This window comes from Labrus mixtus, chromosome 15, assembly GCF_963584025.1.
Source record: "Labrus mixtus chromosome 15, fLabMix1.1, whole genome shotgun sequence".
NCBI classification, from domain to species: Eukaryota; Metazoa; Chordata; class Actinopteri; order Labriformes; family Labridae; genus Labrus; species Labrus mixtus.
In genome coordinates, this window is record NC_083626.1 from 12,976,850 (window position 1) to 12,995,447 (window position 18,598).

At 43.8% G+C, this 18,598-nt stretch overlaps 1 protein-coding gene across 4 annotated transcripts in view; it reads right to left on the reverse strand.

Annotated features, from left to right (window-relative positions):
* rerea (arginine-glutamic acid dipeptide (RE) repeats a) overlaps positions 1-18,598 on the reverse strand; it is a 122,758-nt gene that overhangs the window by 35,890 nt on the left and 68,270 nt on the right. For all 4 annotated transcript variants that reach the window (XM_061057663.1, XM_061057662.1, XM_061057664.1 and 1 more), the window contains 2 exons: positions 1,965-2,070; positions 148-244 (listed from right to left, as the gene is read on the reverse strand). In XM_061057663.1, coding sequence (XP_060913646.1) covers positions 148-244; positions 1,965-2,070 — 203 coding nt within the window. The remainder of the gene's footprint in view (positions 1-147; positions 245-1,964; positions 2,071-18,598) is intronic.

The following is an 18,598-nucleotide window of genomic DNA, read 5'->3' on the forward strand; positions in this document are numbered from 1 at the left end:
CAGCCGCAAGTATTTTACAATAGTGGTAGATGTATATAAAATCTAAGACGTGGCTGCTTGAAAGAAATTGCAGCTTCAATCTATAGTAAAAGTCCCAGTTTGTCAGCAGGTCTGCTTGTAGATAAATGTGTGTTAGTGTTTGTTTACCTGAGAGCAGCAGCATGATAAGTATCCACATAGTCGGAAATGAAGAGTTCTCTACTCCTGACCACAGGGTCTGTGATAACCAGCTCCCGGCCAGAGTCTGTGCAGGAATAAAGACACAATGTTACTATATGAATACCTACATTACAATTATGCTAAAGCCAATTAAACTCATTTATTTATGATAATAAAGAGACAGAGTTAGAGTAGGTCGGTATTTGAACTCACTAATAAAATCATGAACACAGTTCTGCCTACAAAGTACCAAGTAACTCTGTGGAGATCAACATTATGCCACATAATTCAATAAACCGAATAAAGAGCAGTCCCCTGAGGAGAGGACATAATGTTCAGCTCTCAAGTGAAATGACCCTTGTGGGGGTTAAGACGTATCAACAGCACAAAGTCGAGCCAGCGCTCAGCATTGACAAACGACCTATGTTGTTGCCGCGGCGCTCCGGCCTTGTGACTTCAATTCTAATAATCCCTAGTCTCTGCTGCAAGGACAGACTGCAGATAACAGAGCACTTCAACACTGATGCTGTTTCTGGAAAGAGCAGCATACCGAGTGTATGGTGGATAACCTCTATGACACCTAAACTAAAGCCTTCTCTCTGAAACAACTGATACTTAGATTGTGGTGGAAAGGGAAAACAACACAAAACAGTGTGAATGAAGATGTATTTCTTCTCTTGTTTAAAAGCTGGGTTCACAGAGCATACACCTTATGTTGAAGGTCAATGCAAGTGTTTGTGTTGTGACAGGGAAACTAACATTTGCAAAACTAAGTCTGAAAAAAAAAAAATGTATATATATATATATATATATATATATACTGAAAATAGCTCTTTTTTTAAAATATCACACTGTTCTTAGTGAGGACACAGAGTCCTTTCTTGTCTGCAGAAAAGTACAACATCAAACTCTTTATAGTCAATATTTTTAGAACAATAATTAAAGTTATGTTTTCATGTTGGACTGAGGAGGAATGAGATCAACATGAACAACAAATTAAATGAACCAGTGGTTTCATATATGTTTTCAAATTACTGATTAAAAAAGGAATTTCATAATTATGATTTTTATAGACATTTTTTTAATTTATCCTTTATTTTAGCAGAGAGGACCCACTGAGACCAAGGTCTCTTTTCCAGGGATGCCCTGCAGCAATACAAAAATAGAAACAGCACAAATATAAACATATTAACAGTTAACAATAATAGCATCTAGACACTGAAACACATATTCACATATGTAAACCATGTCCATTTAAATACATTACAATTTAGTGTATCAATTTTGTGTAAAATCAAAATAATTATACATCAACTGAATATTAAAACTTTTACAAATCAGCATCCTCTGTCTTTTTTTTTGTCATCAGCATGTGATATGAGACGGGTGTCTGAAAAGTCAAGGCAGCACTTATGTTCCTGTAGATGTGTATGTGTCAGAGTGTGATGAGTCCTCTGGCACTGATGGTGTTGAGAATTTGCGCTCAAGGGCCACATAATATCGCGGGTTAACACTTGACAGTGCAACTGTCTGGCCTGAAGGAGTGTTACCGGGGGAACAGCACAGAGCCACGGGATTGGCTCTGCTGCCCGGGACACCATCTTCTGGTTTCTGTTTGAAATGCAATTCACAGCTAGCTCTTACATCTCCCAGCAGCCCGGATAGCAGAGGCAGGTGTATGGGTGTATTTGTGAAGGAGAGAAACTGAGTGTTGGGTCACAGAGAAAGTATGTGTGTTTGCTTTCTGTGTGTAAGAGGTAGTGTGTGTGTTTGTGTGCTTTTCAGGGAGTCAGAGGCAATCTCACCGTTCTCATTGTTGCGATCCTGCACCAGGTGCTGATAGACAGAGTCAGGCACCTCTGACTGGCGGTAGTACCATTTCACATTCATCAGCAGATGGTCCCGTTTACTCTGCAACATGGAGAGACATACAGCGAGTGAGCAGGAGAAGAAAAAAAAAACACAAAGAATAACAGACATCATTTTGTTTGATCACAACGTCACAAACCAGCTTCTTTGTAAACAGTGATGCTGTGCAGACACACAGTTTATGACTCACACAGGCTGATGCCAAAGAGCACGCAGAGAGACCGAGTCAATTAAAAAGGGATTGCAGAGCATTTAGAGCCTTAATAAAGTAAACAGTGGGATGGCTGTATGCTGGAGGCAGAATAGAAAGAGGAGAATCATGAGGGGGATGGATGTGTGTTAAATCTCTGCCTTCCTGGTTTCATAACTTAATGACAACACTGTAATGAATTTAATAAACTATTAGGGCTTTATAGTTTACACATGCACAGGTATTTTATTCTTTATCATACTTTGGCTTTTATATTCCATAAGTGCTGCCACTTACTGGTCTTTTCATGAAGTGCAAATCAGCAAAGGCTTGTAATTCCTAACATGACCAACAAGTGGCAGCACTGGGGTGTGAAGAGAGCTGTTCTAGGGCCAGTCAATGAAAATACACAGAGGGAGAGGAAAAGGGGGGTGGGGGGGTGTAAGAAAATGGCAGAAACTGAGGCCAGCAGTGAGGTGAGGGATGAAAAGGGCAAAATACTGTTTTCATTTCATGTTGTAAAATATTTATTGTGCCTTCACATGAGCCCAACTGACCGTCACAGTGGTTTGAAAGAACATTAAGGAGACTGCCGGGCTAGGGTGCTGGACTGAGACACAATCCTATTGGCCCCAGCCATCTTTATTAGACAGTCGGTTGCAGTGCACAGTACTGTGCTAACCGGCTGAGACACCTGCACCACCACTGACACCACCCATGGAGGAAAGTAGAAATGAGCAGATGGAAAAATGTTGGAAGGGAAAAAGTTGCTAATAATCTGAGACAGACAGTTTAACATGCGCTCTTTCCAGGCTTTTGACTGAAAATGCATGTGTGTGCATGTGTGCATGGGTGTGTGTATATGCAGAAACATGAGGTCAGGGTAAAGATATTTAAAGCCTTTAGAGTACATTGTTCTGTTATGTCACTGGGGAGGAGACTAAGCACACGCAGCCAAGCAAATCATCACCTCCCTAAACACTCAAGCCCACCTCTGGTTTTCCCATTCCTTCCTCCTCTCCTCCCCTCCCTCTGTTTCTGATCCTTCTCATTCCAACCCTCCTCTCCATTTTCTTCCCCTTGTTCTTCCCCTTTTCCTAACCTTAACCAGGAAGGAGGAGTGCATGTGTAAGTCAGCCTAGATGTGTTAAACAGCAGCTAATATGCAGTCAGCCAGCTGCATTTACTGCCCTTGATGATTGTGCAAGGGTGCACGCAACATCACACATCCAGACACACTTTTGATTGTTATTAAACACAGAGTCATACTGATGGACTGTGACACAGACCCCCTGAGCATATCGACATACTGTGTGTGGAGGAAATGTCTGCAATGACGTCATGTCCCTCCCTCCCTCAGAGCAGTTAGCCCACCCTTCCCCACCTCTTGTCTTTCCAGTGTACTGACACTGTTGCCTTTTAAACTAACAGGCAGCCTGCCAACACAGAACGAGTAGTTATCCTGTGCTTATACATAATTAATACTTTAAGGAGACTGTAAATGCTGCCAGTGTGCTACCTGAACATTTCATTTCTGTCTATGAAACCGCAATTCAAAAGGGATTTGAGAGAGCTGGAACAGACACACACTCACAGATTTATACCTTATTCAAGAGCCTGCATTATTTTAAACCAAACAGAGCAGAGAGCAAATGTTACTTCAGCTATCATCAGTATCCTCATCACTACAGAATAGCTGCTGCTCTCTAGAGCAGATTGCTGTTTAGAAGCTCACCGCGGCGTTAAGCCCTCTCAGGCAAAAGAGGGAGGGAGACGGAGAGGAAGACTGCGAGTGCAACATATGGAGCACGTAGTGGGAGTTAAGCATAGCTTTCAATTATCCAAATTCTATAAACACGCTGGGTGGAAAAATGAGTAGATAATGCTGGGAGAAAAAGGAGAGGGATGATAGACAGCTGAGACTCAAAGAACCAACTACTAGCTGTATTTCCTGGGTTTTGCTAAGCCTGCCATAGAAAATAATGGAGAGAGGACGTATAAGAAGCAACCACAATGCAGAATTGATTAGAAATTCCACGCTGCCTGTGAAGAGCTGAGTCTCGCACAGCGTCGGCCATCTTTGTCTGTCCTGCCATAGGCTAGACATGGCCGTGCCCTCCCTCCTCCTGGGCCCTAAACCCTGGGAATGCCACTTGCTGCAAAGAGGCCAAAAGACTCTCTAAACTACTACTGAGAGAAAGAAATGAAACAAGAAAGGGAAGAGTGCAAGTAGGCAGAGCAAAGGAGATGTTGGGGGGGGGGGATTAAGGGGAGGAGGAGCGAGGCCATCTCATTTCCTCAGAGTTAAAATTACAACTATCCTCCTTCTGCTTTACTGGAGCCCCCAGGGTACAAGGCTGCCCCTTTATTCATTGAAGAGATATAAATCTGAGAGTCATGCTTGGAGGCTGAGCACAAAGCCACCCCCCCTCCTGGCTTAGGCTGGCCTATGGCACTCTTGGGCAAAGTCGTAAGACAGTGATTGGATTTAAGAAGAGTCAATTCTCTAAAGGTGGGGCATTTTAGAAGATTAAAAAGGGAAATGTCTTGCATAATGTATTCCTAATGTAAAGGGCTGTGTTGGGGGGGGAAGAGAATAAATGCATCAATCCATTCTTAAAGCAGCCAAGACAAGCAAGGCTTTATGTGTCAGTTAATTCTCCCTGTGACTAGCTAAAGGTGGCTGGCGCCTTGGATCCATAATGGCTGTGCACTTTTCTTTGTGTGGCTGCATGTGTGTGCAGTCAACTCTGGAGCTGGGGCCTCTGTGTACGACTACACCACTACAAAGACAGGGGGAGGGGGCACCGAGGAAATACAGAGGGCAGACTCCCCTTATAACAAGGAAAGACTTTACATTTGAAAAGAAAACCAGCCTTTTTAGACATACGCTTAAATGTTGGACTAGAGAGTGGAATTAATTCCATGTTTACAAACCAAAGAGTGTGAAATCAATCCAGTGCTTTGCAACACAAAAAACAAGACCATTTTAACACCTTACGATGTTTAGGAGAGTGCACAGCGATACAGACTTTCTCCCACATCTGTTCAAAGTGCCCTTTACAATATGGTCATTGCCTCCAAGCCCAGCTGAGCTGTGACAAAACTAAGGGAGCGTTGTAACAACCTGTAAGCCTCAAACCTAATGCCCTACTCCCCCTCCCCCCTGTACTGTAACACAAGAGCTCTGCCTTAAACAAAACCAGACCCTCCCGCTCCAACACGACAGGCCCCCAGTGCACCTCGTTAACAGGAAACCTCTGTTTATTTTCTCTACTTTTCAAACACTCTCTTCTTCCTCTGCTAACCCTGTTAGCGATCCCCCCTCCTCCTCCCTTCACTGGTGACTTCAGCAGCTAGGATCTATGACTTCCTTCAGGAGGCGGCGGCCAGAAGTAAGAAGGAAAGACAGGTCTTAGACATGCAGATAAAGGAGACAGAAGTGGGAAAAAGTGGAAGGTCAAACAGGCAAGAGCAGCAGCAGCTCAGTGTAGGCAAGGAATGTCAAGCAGTTCAGTGCGGCTAGCAGGTTGCTGCGCTAACAGCTTAGTTAGCTAACGCCCCAGGGACAGTCAGGGGAGGCTTGGCGATGGTGGATCAGGGGAGGGCAGTGGCGGTGTGACATTGACAGGCAGAGTGGCTCAAAATGTCACGGAGGGCAGTTTGTGGGAGTTTTCAACCTCGCCTGCCGCAAGGGGAGAGTAAGCACGACCGAAGAACAAAAGGCTGATTGTGGCATTTGGAGGCAGAGATGCGATCTAGGAGGACTAATCTGCTGCTCTAACATGATAAGATTAGAGAGGGGAGGCAGGAAGAGCTGGCTGGGAAGATCACACATACACTCACATAAACACACACACAAAGATAAAGGCTATGATTGGAATGTTTTTTCCACTTTGCTTTTCCTCATCTTCCTTCATTCTCTCTTTTTTTTTTCTCTCACTCTCTTACAGACAGAGATATCTGCCAGCACACCAGCACTCAATAAGCCCTTCCATCTGGACGACAGAACACACACACACACACACACACACACACACACACACACACACACACACACCAAAAAAAACTGGATGTGTGTGAATATACACTGGCAAGGTACAAGGGATCTGCTGTGCTCATGCAATCTACAACATCTCAGTGACTGACAAAGGAGGTTGTTACAAAGAAATGCCAGCTGTGTGAGCAAACACATAGACAAGCGAATGTACTCCCTCACACACACACATACACAAATAACAGGCTTTCAGGATAAGCACCACTATTCCTCTCCCAGCCCTGCAGTAGAGCAGGGCAGCCTGGGACTCGGTGTCAGAGGTAAGAAAAAGCACCTCTAAATCAGGCTGTCAGAGCCAGCAGCAGCAGGATTCCGCTCTGCAATCCTCCTCTCCTTATGGGCTTCACACTGAGCACTTGGCTACTCGGAGGAAGGGAGGATAACCTGCCCTCCTCAAGCCTCCTTCTCTTTTCTTGGGCACGAACAGTATAACAACTCTAAACAAATGCAGATTACAATGTTTGCTAGGAGGAGATGTGCGCAGCTCGCTTCCCCCGCCTGGCAACAAGAACACATGGAGTGAGTGTGGGAGGCAAATGGAAGGGGGGAAGGAGGTGAGTCCCAGCTGTGGCGGCGGTAGCACTGGCAGGACCTTTGCGCCGTGCCTACACAGGGGTGTCTCTCTCTCTCTCTGCCTCTCCCCAGCTTGACCTGTTTGGATATTAAATCGGTGCCCTCTGCTTTGAACACACTGGGCCCATCTGTCAGCCTGGCTCCATATTGGATTGGATGAGCTTTAGCCGTTTCAAAGTGAGCAGATTTGCTCTCATTGCTCTTTGTGTGTGCGCGCACACGTACGTGTGTGTGTGTGTGAGCCTTTGAACAGGAGCTCTCAAGGAATCAAGCAGACACACATAAATCACTCTATGATAGACTCCATAATAGTTGCGTCAGTGTGTAAATTGTCGATATACAGCGACACATCAGAGGACGTTTACAGGTCTGGTTAAAAAAGAAGGGATGGTGGCAGAAATGAAGAAAAGGCAGGAAAAGAGCAGAGGGGTTTTAGTCACATGGAACTGGCAGATGATGCTAATTAAGTCTTGAAGGCTGAGGGCCACTACTGATGCATCATACTGCCAACCACAGGCACACTTTATACACTGGAGAGTCGCCGCACACACATGACTGCCACATCCGAGGGCAAGTTCAAGCAAAACACTTTGTCTCACTGCATGCTGATGACAAACAAGACAAATTAATGCACCGGCTTTCATCTCTCATTTATTTCAAATGTGGCTCAGTAGGAAAAAGTAAATACATAGAAAAGACAAAAAAAAAAAGAAAGACTTTGACAACATTGCTCTCCTGCTAGACAGAGAGAATGAAGAGCACCAGCCCTGGCTGCTCGCTCCATAAAACATCCAGGCTGTGTCCAACTTCAATATTTGTCTTTGCCTCCAACACACTTTGTGCTGCACGGCACTTTTTAGCCAAGAAATTCAAGTGGAGTTAAGTGATGGTAAAAAGAGCAGAACCGTGAAAGGAAAAGGAGAGAGGATATGTAGAATGCATTTACTAATGATGATCATTATCTGCAGACCACAAACACAGAGCAACTTGGGACCTGACAACTTTGTGTTTAGTGATTTAGGCTACATGCAAGTACACACAGGCACTTCTTGAGAACACAGTCAGAAATCCTTACAGTGATAGCAGCAGGGTAAAAAAAACCCACACAACTAGAATTCATTTCCAAGTGAGACTTCAAACGTAGGCTGTGCGAGGACAGATGGAGGCGGTTAGAGGAGCTCATATCTGGGTGTTCAGATCATAATACTGACTTTACTTCCCAAGCTCTCCCTCTCAGCCAGACACACACTTACACACATAGAGCCTGCCAGAAAACATTGTCATTGCCGCCTTCAGCCTTTCATTGAGCTGCTTCAAAGACGGCGCGCTTTGATACCTGGCCTCCTGTGTGTATTATTGTGCTTGCCGTTGTGTATGTGTATGTGTATGTGTATGTGTGTGTACTGGGATGTTCTCTTGAGAGTAGAGACTTGTCTGGTCTCAAGGTAATACCCATGAGTCATTCACAATTGAACGCAGACACGAGTAGGAATTCTGGTGTTTTTGGATGACAAAGGCTAGCTTTGTGTTGAGCAGAGTGTTTAAGCGACTGGGTGTTTAGCTTGGAAGGCCATTTCCCCTGTGATCCATTGTGTTAGCTCAGCCTTGTTAGCATAGCATAGTGAGCTAATGAGACATCTTACTAATACTGACTGGTCTACTGCTGTGGAGGAAGAGAAGGGGGAGTGCTTGCTGAGGAGGGATGGGCGTGCAGAAAGGATATGAATATCAGGCTGTGTGTATGTGTGTGTGAATGATATATTGGATGCCTGCCCAGCAAGCTAATCTGGACCCTTGTGTGTGTATGTGTATTTATATGCGTGTCTGTGTCTGTGTGTGTGTACAACTAGCAGTGGCAGAGAGGGAGCTGTGGGCTGATTGAGCGCTGTAATGGAAGACAGGAAATGAGAAGGTTTGCTTAAGCCAATCCTAATCGATCTCCCTCTCGGTATAATTGACAAACACAGACAGACACACATACACATTATCCAGGCTAAAATGTAGGCTAATGCAGTAGTAATACATTTGGAAACAAATCCGACTGTGTGTGCACAGAGTGGGTCAGGGTTTTTTATGTGTAGTACACTTGTCAACGACTCCATTGGTAGGGAGAAAGGTGTTGTGTTAATGTGTGCCACTTTAAAGATTGATGGGGGTGTGTGCTTTGAAAGGGATGATGGAGTGTTGTTAAAAAAAGGGAAGGAGGGTGTGTGTGTGTGTTTGGTTTTCTCTGAGTTAAAGGGGTTGTTAGGACCTCAGTAGAGTGCTTTTAGAGAAATATTGATAGCAGTATCTGAAATTCCTCTGATACTTCCAAACATCAGGGATCACCAGCATCTGCTGCTGCCAAGATATTTCCATTTAAAAACATTACGGTGCTTTAAATAGATTTCCTTGCCAGTTTGACTCACTGTGTCACTAATCTTGACTCCTCATGGTTATTACAGTATGATGATATGAATGATGGTAACATGAGTGCATGTTAATTGGCCAAGAAGAAGTTGACAGTGGGATTAAAAATTAAAACAGCCAGATAATGGCAGACAGCGGTGGAAAGAAGTTAAGCGATGAAGCATGATAAGTGCTGAAACTGATTGCTGTGAAAAAAGACATTAATTCTGCATTTTAACTATTTAGGGGCATTTTATATACTTCAGTTAATCAGATATTTTGATGTATCAGTATACGATTGTTTACAATGTATCAATTATAGCAGACTTGCTTTGTTGTGATATTATTGTGTTATCGTTTTGTGACTTATCCTGTGACTCCCACCCCTAATAGAGAGAGTGTGTTAAAATGACACAGAGACATTGACAGGCTTAGTTTGTGGGATTTGTGTATTGCTCTGTATGTTCAGCACACATCTAAACAGAGCAAATAGGAATATTTATGATCCTTCTGACACCCACATACACACATGTTCATTTCCAGCACATATACCCTCATGAGACAGAGGAGTGGCAATACACATCCGGAGATGGAGGCGAGTGAGCAGAGAATAAGAGGGCGAGCATGCAGAAACAGATCTTAACACTCCGTGTTTAACCGGACGGACGGCATCGCAAACGGCCTTGAAGAGCTCATATCACCATGAGGTGTGATTGTATTGTTTTATCTAGCCCCTGCTTCTGAAGATATCCATCTCGCTGTCTGTCTCTCTCTGCTCTATCTAAGTGTCTGAAGGTGACCTTGGCCTGTCTGTCAGTCTCTTGTGATGACACTGGTCCTATCAGTAATACATCATGTAAGCGGTGTTGCGGCCATATGCCGCACTAGCCGAGCAGTGGGTGGTCTGTCAGGCACACTTGCTTTGTACTATATGCAAATAATCACATGCAAATTAACCATCCGTGTGTGTGACGATATACAAGTGTCGATGCAAATGTAGAAAGCTATCAGATTTGTGTGTGTGTGTGTGTGTGTGTGGACAAAGATTTAAAGAAGTTTCAGACCTTTCACAATATACAGTTAGAGCTAAAAAAGAAAAAACAAGGCTGCTGCTCAGTGTGACTGCAGCCCGAGTGCTGGGAAAGAATGTGATTATAACACATGTGCACACATACACACAGACAGACACACATACACAGGCCAGAAGCTTTGAGCAGCCTCCTGCTGTGCTGCAACAAGAGATGTATTGTAGACAACACAGCTGCAATAACAAGGCTGGCCCAGTGCTGGAAAGAGGTGTGCTGCATGACTCTCAGTCTAGACCGACAATAACAGCCAACATACTGTAATATGATTATAGCGTTTCTGAAAGTGTCAGGAGGAAACATACAGTCTATCTGAAACATGTTTAATTCTACCACTAAATTAATTTTAAATGACAGTGGAACAGCTTTTCCTGAGCACTTTGCCTGCCTCCCTAGTTCAGTGATTACAAAGTAAAAACTGGCTGTGGGGAAGTCCAAAGGCATGATTAAATTAATGGAGAAAGTTAAGGTGTTTAAGACTGTATTATGGTGTGATTGAAATATTTATATATTCCTCCTACGCAGATAAGTTACCAGAGATGTTTTACTGCATTTGAATCTAGTAATGCAACTGTCAAAAGGGTGTATGACATTGAAGGTAAAATGGGTTGATGGAGCAGGAAAATGTACATTAAGAAAATGATTTAATATAAAAACAACAGCTTCAAAAATTAACTTGATTTATTAAAAAAAAAAAAGAAAGGCAGAAAAAAAGCACAGCCTGTACTCCATTAAATGAGCAGGTGCTTTTAAGTAAAACAAACACCTTTAGTGACTTTTTGGTACATCCCATAAGTCTGTCAAGACATGAGACTCACTGATTTCCTTCTAAATATATTAGGATAATAATAAGGTTCTTTGTGTGTCATTACTGTAACAATCATTTGCCATTTCCTAAATATGTTTTGTGGCTCAAATTCAAATATTGTGTCAATTGGTGACCACTTACAAGGACAGTAGAAAATATCATGCTGTGATTCAAAAATCTAACACATTTTACTTACTAATTTCCAATTATTTATACTGCAGCCCTTTGGAGAGTCTTTGTATTAACAATAAAAAACACAAATCAAGGGGAAAAAAACATTGCAGCCATGATGAGCTTAGTGTGTGAAACACTCACACACGCACAAACAGAGCGCCCAACGAGAGAGACAAAGAGGTTGAACAACACACCAACATCCCCACTCTCTGCAACCGAGGCACATCAAAGCCTTCTCCGCCCATTTATCTGTGTGTGTGTGCCTGTAAATCAAAAGGCATATTTTGAACACACACACACACACACACGCACGCACAGGATCAGTCTGCATTAGTTTTGTGTGGCAGCATCCAGGGCTGGGTAGAGGAGGTAAAAGATGTTTGCTGTATACGGGGGAATCACTTGCCTCAGCTCACTCTGTCAGGGAGGAGAGAGGGACGACTGTTTACCCGCAGTGAGAGAGAGAAAGAAAAGACAGAGAGGTCAGAGCTGTGCTTGAGTCGCTGCTTTCTTCTCTGCAAGTCACCTTTTGCTTCATTTTCATCCCTATCTTGGCCCTGCCACCTCATCGAAAGGTGACACACACACACATACACACATCGACTTCTGTCTTTAAAAATGGCTGTGAGGTGTTAGATAAGAGGATTGTCAGTTTAATTAGTGGAAACAGCATGTTCAGGCTACGATACTACACACAGGGACAAAGGAGAAATAAATCCACTAACACATTCAGAAACCCACTGTGAGGGAAACTAAGGAATGCACCCCAAACACACACACACACACACACACACACAACATTATGAGTGCATCCCAGTATGACCATATGGTTTGGAGGGGGACTTCCTATCCACCAAAGAGGAAGTGTCCATTTACAGTGCACAGCTCAGTTGTCCGCCATCACATCCTGTCCCCCAGTTCAATTCAAAGTCTGCTCTGTTGAGCCCGGTCACAGCTTTGATGTTAAATCAAGCAGAAAGGAGACACAGTTCACCATACCATGCAATCAGCATCAGCACGGGATCTGTTAGGGTGCACGCAAACCTCAAACCACAAAGCAGAGGCTGCATAAAACGAGAGCTCCATTTACTGCAGCTTGTGTGTGACTCTGGTCGTTTTATTGCCAGTTTCGTGCCTTTCTTTTGTGCTGGTGTGATCGACATCTACCTGTCCTTGGGTGCAGGCTGGTTAGTTGTTCTTACAGCTGGCTCTTTGTAACCGAGTGGATGCTTGTAATAGATTGTGTGTGGAGAGTAATATGATTGGCTGATGATGGAATGATCCAGCAGACATTGACTAACAGTCTGTAGAGTACAACAGGGCGGGGTTATTGATGACTCTCTTAAACAGCGGACATCATTGCCATGGCAGCCCATACATTATCACATTGTGGCCACGCCCCCGTCACTGACTTGGACCAATGGGCATGCAGCTACCGAGCAAACAATCCCCAGCAGTGTAGAGGAAATGGTTGAGGAGAGAGGAGAATGCTAAATGTGCCACTTCATCTAGTGATTGACACAAAGCCTCTTGTTTACCACCGCCACGGAGATTTGCATCTTTTTACCGTTGCCCCTCCCTCTCCTCTTCCCTCATATGCTGGTTCTTCTCCTCTGCATACCCCCTCTTCATTCCCACAATCCTCGCTGTTTGTGGCAGCGCTGCATGAAGTGGATATTACCCCACCCTGCTGCTATGATATTGATCAGCCTCCTCCCTCCCCCCTTTCTTTCTCTCCTTTCTTCATAGCCCACTGCATTGATTCCAGCTCTCCCTGTGAGCCCGCCAGCCAGGAGTGATTACACACGCTGCTCACACACAGTGATGCAAACACACTCATACACACACATAAGACTCTTTGGTAGGGATGTGGGGATGTGTAGCCTTTACTTTAAAGGCTATAAAGCTCAGCGGCTGCAGCAGCAGCCCTGTGAAAACACTGCTTCTTTTCATTCAAGGCAGCCAATGACTGTGAGCTTAGCATGACATATTACCATAATAAATATTGTTGTTAAAGCGTGTAAGCAAAGCAAAGAGCAGGCTGGCGTTAAGCCGGCTATGCTCTGGCGGTTTATGTCAGGCGGGTGCTAAAGATGGCTGTGGTAGGGCTTGACAGGTGGGCTCCAGACACCTTATGATTCTGTGCAGAACAGCACATAGAGCTGATACAAATGCCTTATAAGGGCCTGCGGTGGTGTGCTCACCAGCAACTGATAAGCAGCAAGCCTACCAAAGTCAAAGCAGTGAAAAGAAACGGCACATAGGGGGTGTCGGTGTTTCATAGACAAAAGACTTTGTCAATGAGCCAAAAACTACAATTGAAGAAGGTTAAGAATAAAAAATGTTTCCAAAATGAGTTAAAAGACACTGCACATGTGGATTTCCACAACAAACGCTGATCTAGTCTGAATGGTGCAAGCAGCAGGATACACTGGCACATTCATTTGTGAAATAACTTGCCTCTCCTGTTTAGCAGATAGCATCTCTGCTGGTGGAGAGTGAGACCTAACTGGTGGAGACCAAATATATAGCTGACGAGCTAACAAGGTCATTGCCGGCTGATGATGCTGCAGGAACGACCACAGATCTTTGTGTAACATCTCTCTGGCAGCAGCAACAATCCAGCAACAGGCCTGAGATCCCTCATATGATACACCTCCTCACTGCCATTTGGCATTTAAATGACATTTTAGCATCGAAGCAAACAGTTTGCACTTAATCATAGACAGTTTCTGCTGTGTCCTGATTTAAGCAGGGGAATCTCCACACAGGGGCAGGGCTGTAAAATGTGCTCTCTTTATGATAACTAGCACCACTGCCTTAAAGCTAACACTAAAGGTGGACTGGATGTGAGTGTTAACAAAAGGGGCTCCATAGCATGTAAAATGTTAAAGGTCCAAACAAAAGAGAAAGACAATGGAAGGGAGGGAAGGAGAGCAAGGACAGTGAGAGTGATCAATAGAAGTGATCAATATTCTTCCTCTGTACCTTTCACTGTTTATATAAGTGCTTGTATTGCATCGCAATCTAACCTCTCAGACAGCCTCAAAGTGACTTTACTTCAGTTGTGTGACCTGATAAACAAAAGGTCTTGAATTCACCTTTCTCAAACAATCAATTAGCAGCGTTAACAGATAAGTAACATGCTTTGCCATTATTACTCATGGGCTTTTTTTTACTCATGAGGAACACGGTATGTTATTCACTTTGTAACGCTTTACTTAGTAGTACATTTTCCCCCCTGTTTGAGTTAAACAGCAAGAATATAGTGGTGAGTTGTAGTCTGTGCAGGAAGGAAAATGTGTCCACCACTAAGGACAGTAATTCTAATCCCACAAAGCTCCTAAACATCATGCTTCTACTACACTAGTTGTCAGAAAGCCTGGCACTGCAAACACTAGATACCAAGGTGCAGCTCACGTTAGCTCAGCAGACCAAACTAAAGTTATTTCCACAAGTAATGAGGTACTTTTATAATGCAGTAACTCAGTTAGTGATAGCTGTAAGTGGTAACTGAAACTAGTTCCCCAAAAATGCAGGTAATGATCTGATGACTTGTTTGCAGAGATGATGTTTTGGGCCATAAGTACTTAATGAAATAGTCAGCCATCTGCTAACAGCAAGCGCCATCAGTCCCCCACAGGTCCTGTCACACATCCACAGCTAGAGGAGTGTAAGCACAAGTTCAACAGTGATGCACACGACGAAGAGACGAGGTGCGGGTTTTTTGTAAGTATGTGCTTCTTAGCTCTGCGGGAAGGAGAGGACGAGAGGTCATCGTTTATACAAGGAGTGGGCCTAGACAGACAGACGGGGGGGGGGGGGGGCAATCACCTCCAACACCCGCTGTTGGAGGGAGACTCTTGCACTCATCCGCCAACTCCATTACCCGCTTTGACAGGGCCACACATTAAATCATTCCATTTCACCTGGAGAAGAGGGTGAAGGTAGGAGACAGGTATTTTTTTTTTACTCTGTCCTCTTCTGCTGGTGTGTGAACAAATTTGGACATGATGCTCACATTGCTGGTCCTGTATGTGAAATGGGCAAAAATCAGTTCCCCCCCTATATCCATTGAGGCACAAGATTCATCACAAGGTACTGACAGCAGAAGAGAAAAAGAAAGGATGATTCAGAGAAGAGGGAAAAAAAGAGGAGAGGAATGCCATTATTATAGAAAAAGGCAAATGATGAGCCTATAGAAAGTTACTCACCCTAAGTGGGGTGCGGGACATTATGGCGATCTATAAAGGGGCTGTTAACTTCAACAATAGCCCAAAGTTAGCTTGTTGCAATGCTGTAGTGAAAGTCTATAGAGCCGACTGTGGTAGTCCAAGCATAGAAACATCTGGATTAAAAAAATGCATTATAATTACTCTGATTACTGCAATTAGTGCCAGAGAAAGTAAGAAGAGGAATTAAGCAGCACATAAGACAAAGCTTCACACAGTGATTGTGGTAACAGCTCTATAAAGGGTAAAGGAGAAGCCATTGGATAAAAGAAAAGAGGATTTGACAACTGTACAAAAAGGGGGACTTAGGGGAGGTCTGTATTTTGTTAATCATTTCATTAAGAGAATACTTAGGCTAATTTAACACCAGGCTTAATATGGCAGACTTTCCTCTTTCTGCTCAGTACACAAGTGTTAACTGCCTGCTGGAACAAAGGCGGCTCTGTTCACAAACACAACACTGCCAAACTGTTAAGTACATTCCTATAAAGAGAAGAACAAAGAGCGTTTGAACGTGGCGGGAGCAGAAACGAATACAGCTAGTGAGGGGATAGCACAGACTCAGCCCTTTCATGCCAGGAAGTGTCTTTACCATCGCAGGATAGTGTTTATGCTGCTTCATAGTGTGCTGTTAAACATCGAGGCATCCATAAAATCAACTGGTAGTAAGAGGAAATCCTAGTAGAGATGATTTTCACGGGCAAGAAATGGGGCTGAGAGGGAGGGGAGGGGGTTGAGGTATGTGGTGCAAAAACTGCAGACAAGTAGAAGAACTGGTGGAGATTTTAGCGGTTTGGATGGGAAGGTTCTTTGTAAGCAAAACAGATGAATTGAGGATTAGACAACACAGGAATAATGAAGTGTGCAGTGTGTGGAGGTAAGTCACACAAATGCACAAATGCACAAATGCACAGAACAAATGAAGTGTTCGTGTGTGTGCATGTGTGGTGAGGTGCTCGCAGCTGGGGTTCCCTCAGTCCATGTGATCCATTGGCGGTGACAGACAGGCAAACACAATTTGGACTCGCCCATCAAAACACATGCAATAGCAGCCACAAACACTGTGGGAGGGAATGTGACGCACTGAGCTGAAAACACACAGTCCGCCTTCTGTGTCCCAGGGAAGACCAGGCTAAATTTGTCAGTAACTGCAATCTGGGAGACCTGTTTGTGCTGCTTTTCTACTCAGCTTCTATTTTGTTGTATACTCAAAACTTGTAATAGATGGTCTTTTTTTGTGTTACAGAAAGTATGGCTGTGTTCAGTCACTCTCTGGGCAAAACTGTGAATTCTAATCTATATAGAATTGTAGAAAGTGTAGAAAAAAGAATCCTCATTTGAGTGTGAAGTCTTCAGTTTTGAGCTGTTCAAGCCCGCGCTTATCTATGGAGCAGAGCAGCTTCTGCGTCTAAATTTTGCTGACATGAAGATAAGACGCATGGATTTTGGTTACTAGGTTAAGCAGGAGGTTTTTCTTTTTCACATATACTAAAACTGGAATGTGTATGAGACTTCTTAAAAGCGAGTGATATTTCTCTTTCATGATCAGAGTGTGAGCACATGTGAGCCAGTTGCAATGCATTAGATCAACAAGCGTTCAGGAGATTGAGGAAAGATAAAGCTAGCAGTGAGGGAAGCTGGAGCACATGTACAAAATGTCAGAGGCTCTGTACTAGATTGCAGTGCTGCTGCAAGGGATCCGCTGGAGATGGCAGCCCTGCGGTGATGCTGTTGTTTTAAGGGCTGTGTGAGGCAGCTGGCTGCGATGTACAAAGTGTAGACATTCCTCAGACCTAACAGCAATCCCTGAAATTTCCTCCTCTCATGTCTGCTCTTCTCTATGACTTGTGCCCTTTCCCTTCTTTTTTGTCTTTCCTTTCTTCCTTTGCTCTCTTACTGGGAGGAGTTAATTTGCTCCATGTGTTCTTTAATGCAGAAAGAGGAGGGAAAAAATAGGGCCCTGGTTGAAGTGTGTGAACCTGATACCACTGTAAATCTCCACTGCCACAGTGTAACCCTCTTACCCCTCCTCCTCCTCTTCCTCCTCCTCACCATCTTCTCCTTCTTTTTTATTGGCATGTCACACGCTGGACAAGCTGGAAATTACACTGAGCTGAGCTGAGAACCGCTTTCGAAGAACACCAGTTACCTACTTAAGCTGAGAGAGCGGGGAAAAAGTTGAAAGTAGGAAGGAGGATAAAACGAGACAAGACAGGAAGAGGATATGTAAAGTTAGGAAAGGAAGAGGAGGAGAGCAGGTTAAAATTAGCTGCCCATTTTCAGAGCAAGGGTCAATCCAATTAAAGCTCGACCAATCCAAGCAAATGTGTTTAGTGTCTGGTTACTACGTTCAGAGCTCTGAGGCCGAGAGACAAGACAATTCTCCTCGACATGAAATAATCACTCGAGCTGTAACCGATACCACCAGCTAAAATTGATGAGCAAAAAAACATGAAGGGACTTCATTTTTAAACCATCAAGACACAATAACTGTGAGACAGTGTTTCTAAAGACCCCTTCACTCTCTAATTTAGAGTCCACCTCCTATAGCTGAGACGACTGTTGTCATTTTAGCAAGAAGACCTGGTCAGTTAATTAAATAGGACCTGTTATTATTTTCATACACAACGACTCAGTCAGGAGTCCCTACATCTCAGTGTACGCCCAATCTTCCTGCCATTCTCAGCGTCTTTTGCTACATTTGTTTTTCCACTGCCTCATCAAAGACGATAGCACTGTCTGTTTGCTCCTCTGCTTTAAAGATAAAGCGCTGTGCTTCGGCGTAGAGCACAGCAAATTTGCTTCAGATGTTAGTGAAGACATCAGAGGAGACATTTTCACTTGTGATGTGCCAGAAGAAAAAAAAAAGGAAGAAAAGTGTTGGAGGCACTGCTGAATATTTCAACATCTCAGCAACAAGGGGTGAAATTAGCACTTGGGTATATATGTAAGGCCCAGATGTCATCTGTCAACTGAAAAATGACAAATTTGCATGCATCTGTTTGTGCGAGAAATGAAGCAAAGCCGGTGACAGTAAACTCAACAAATCAAACTCCAGGA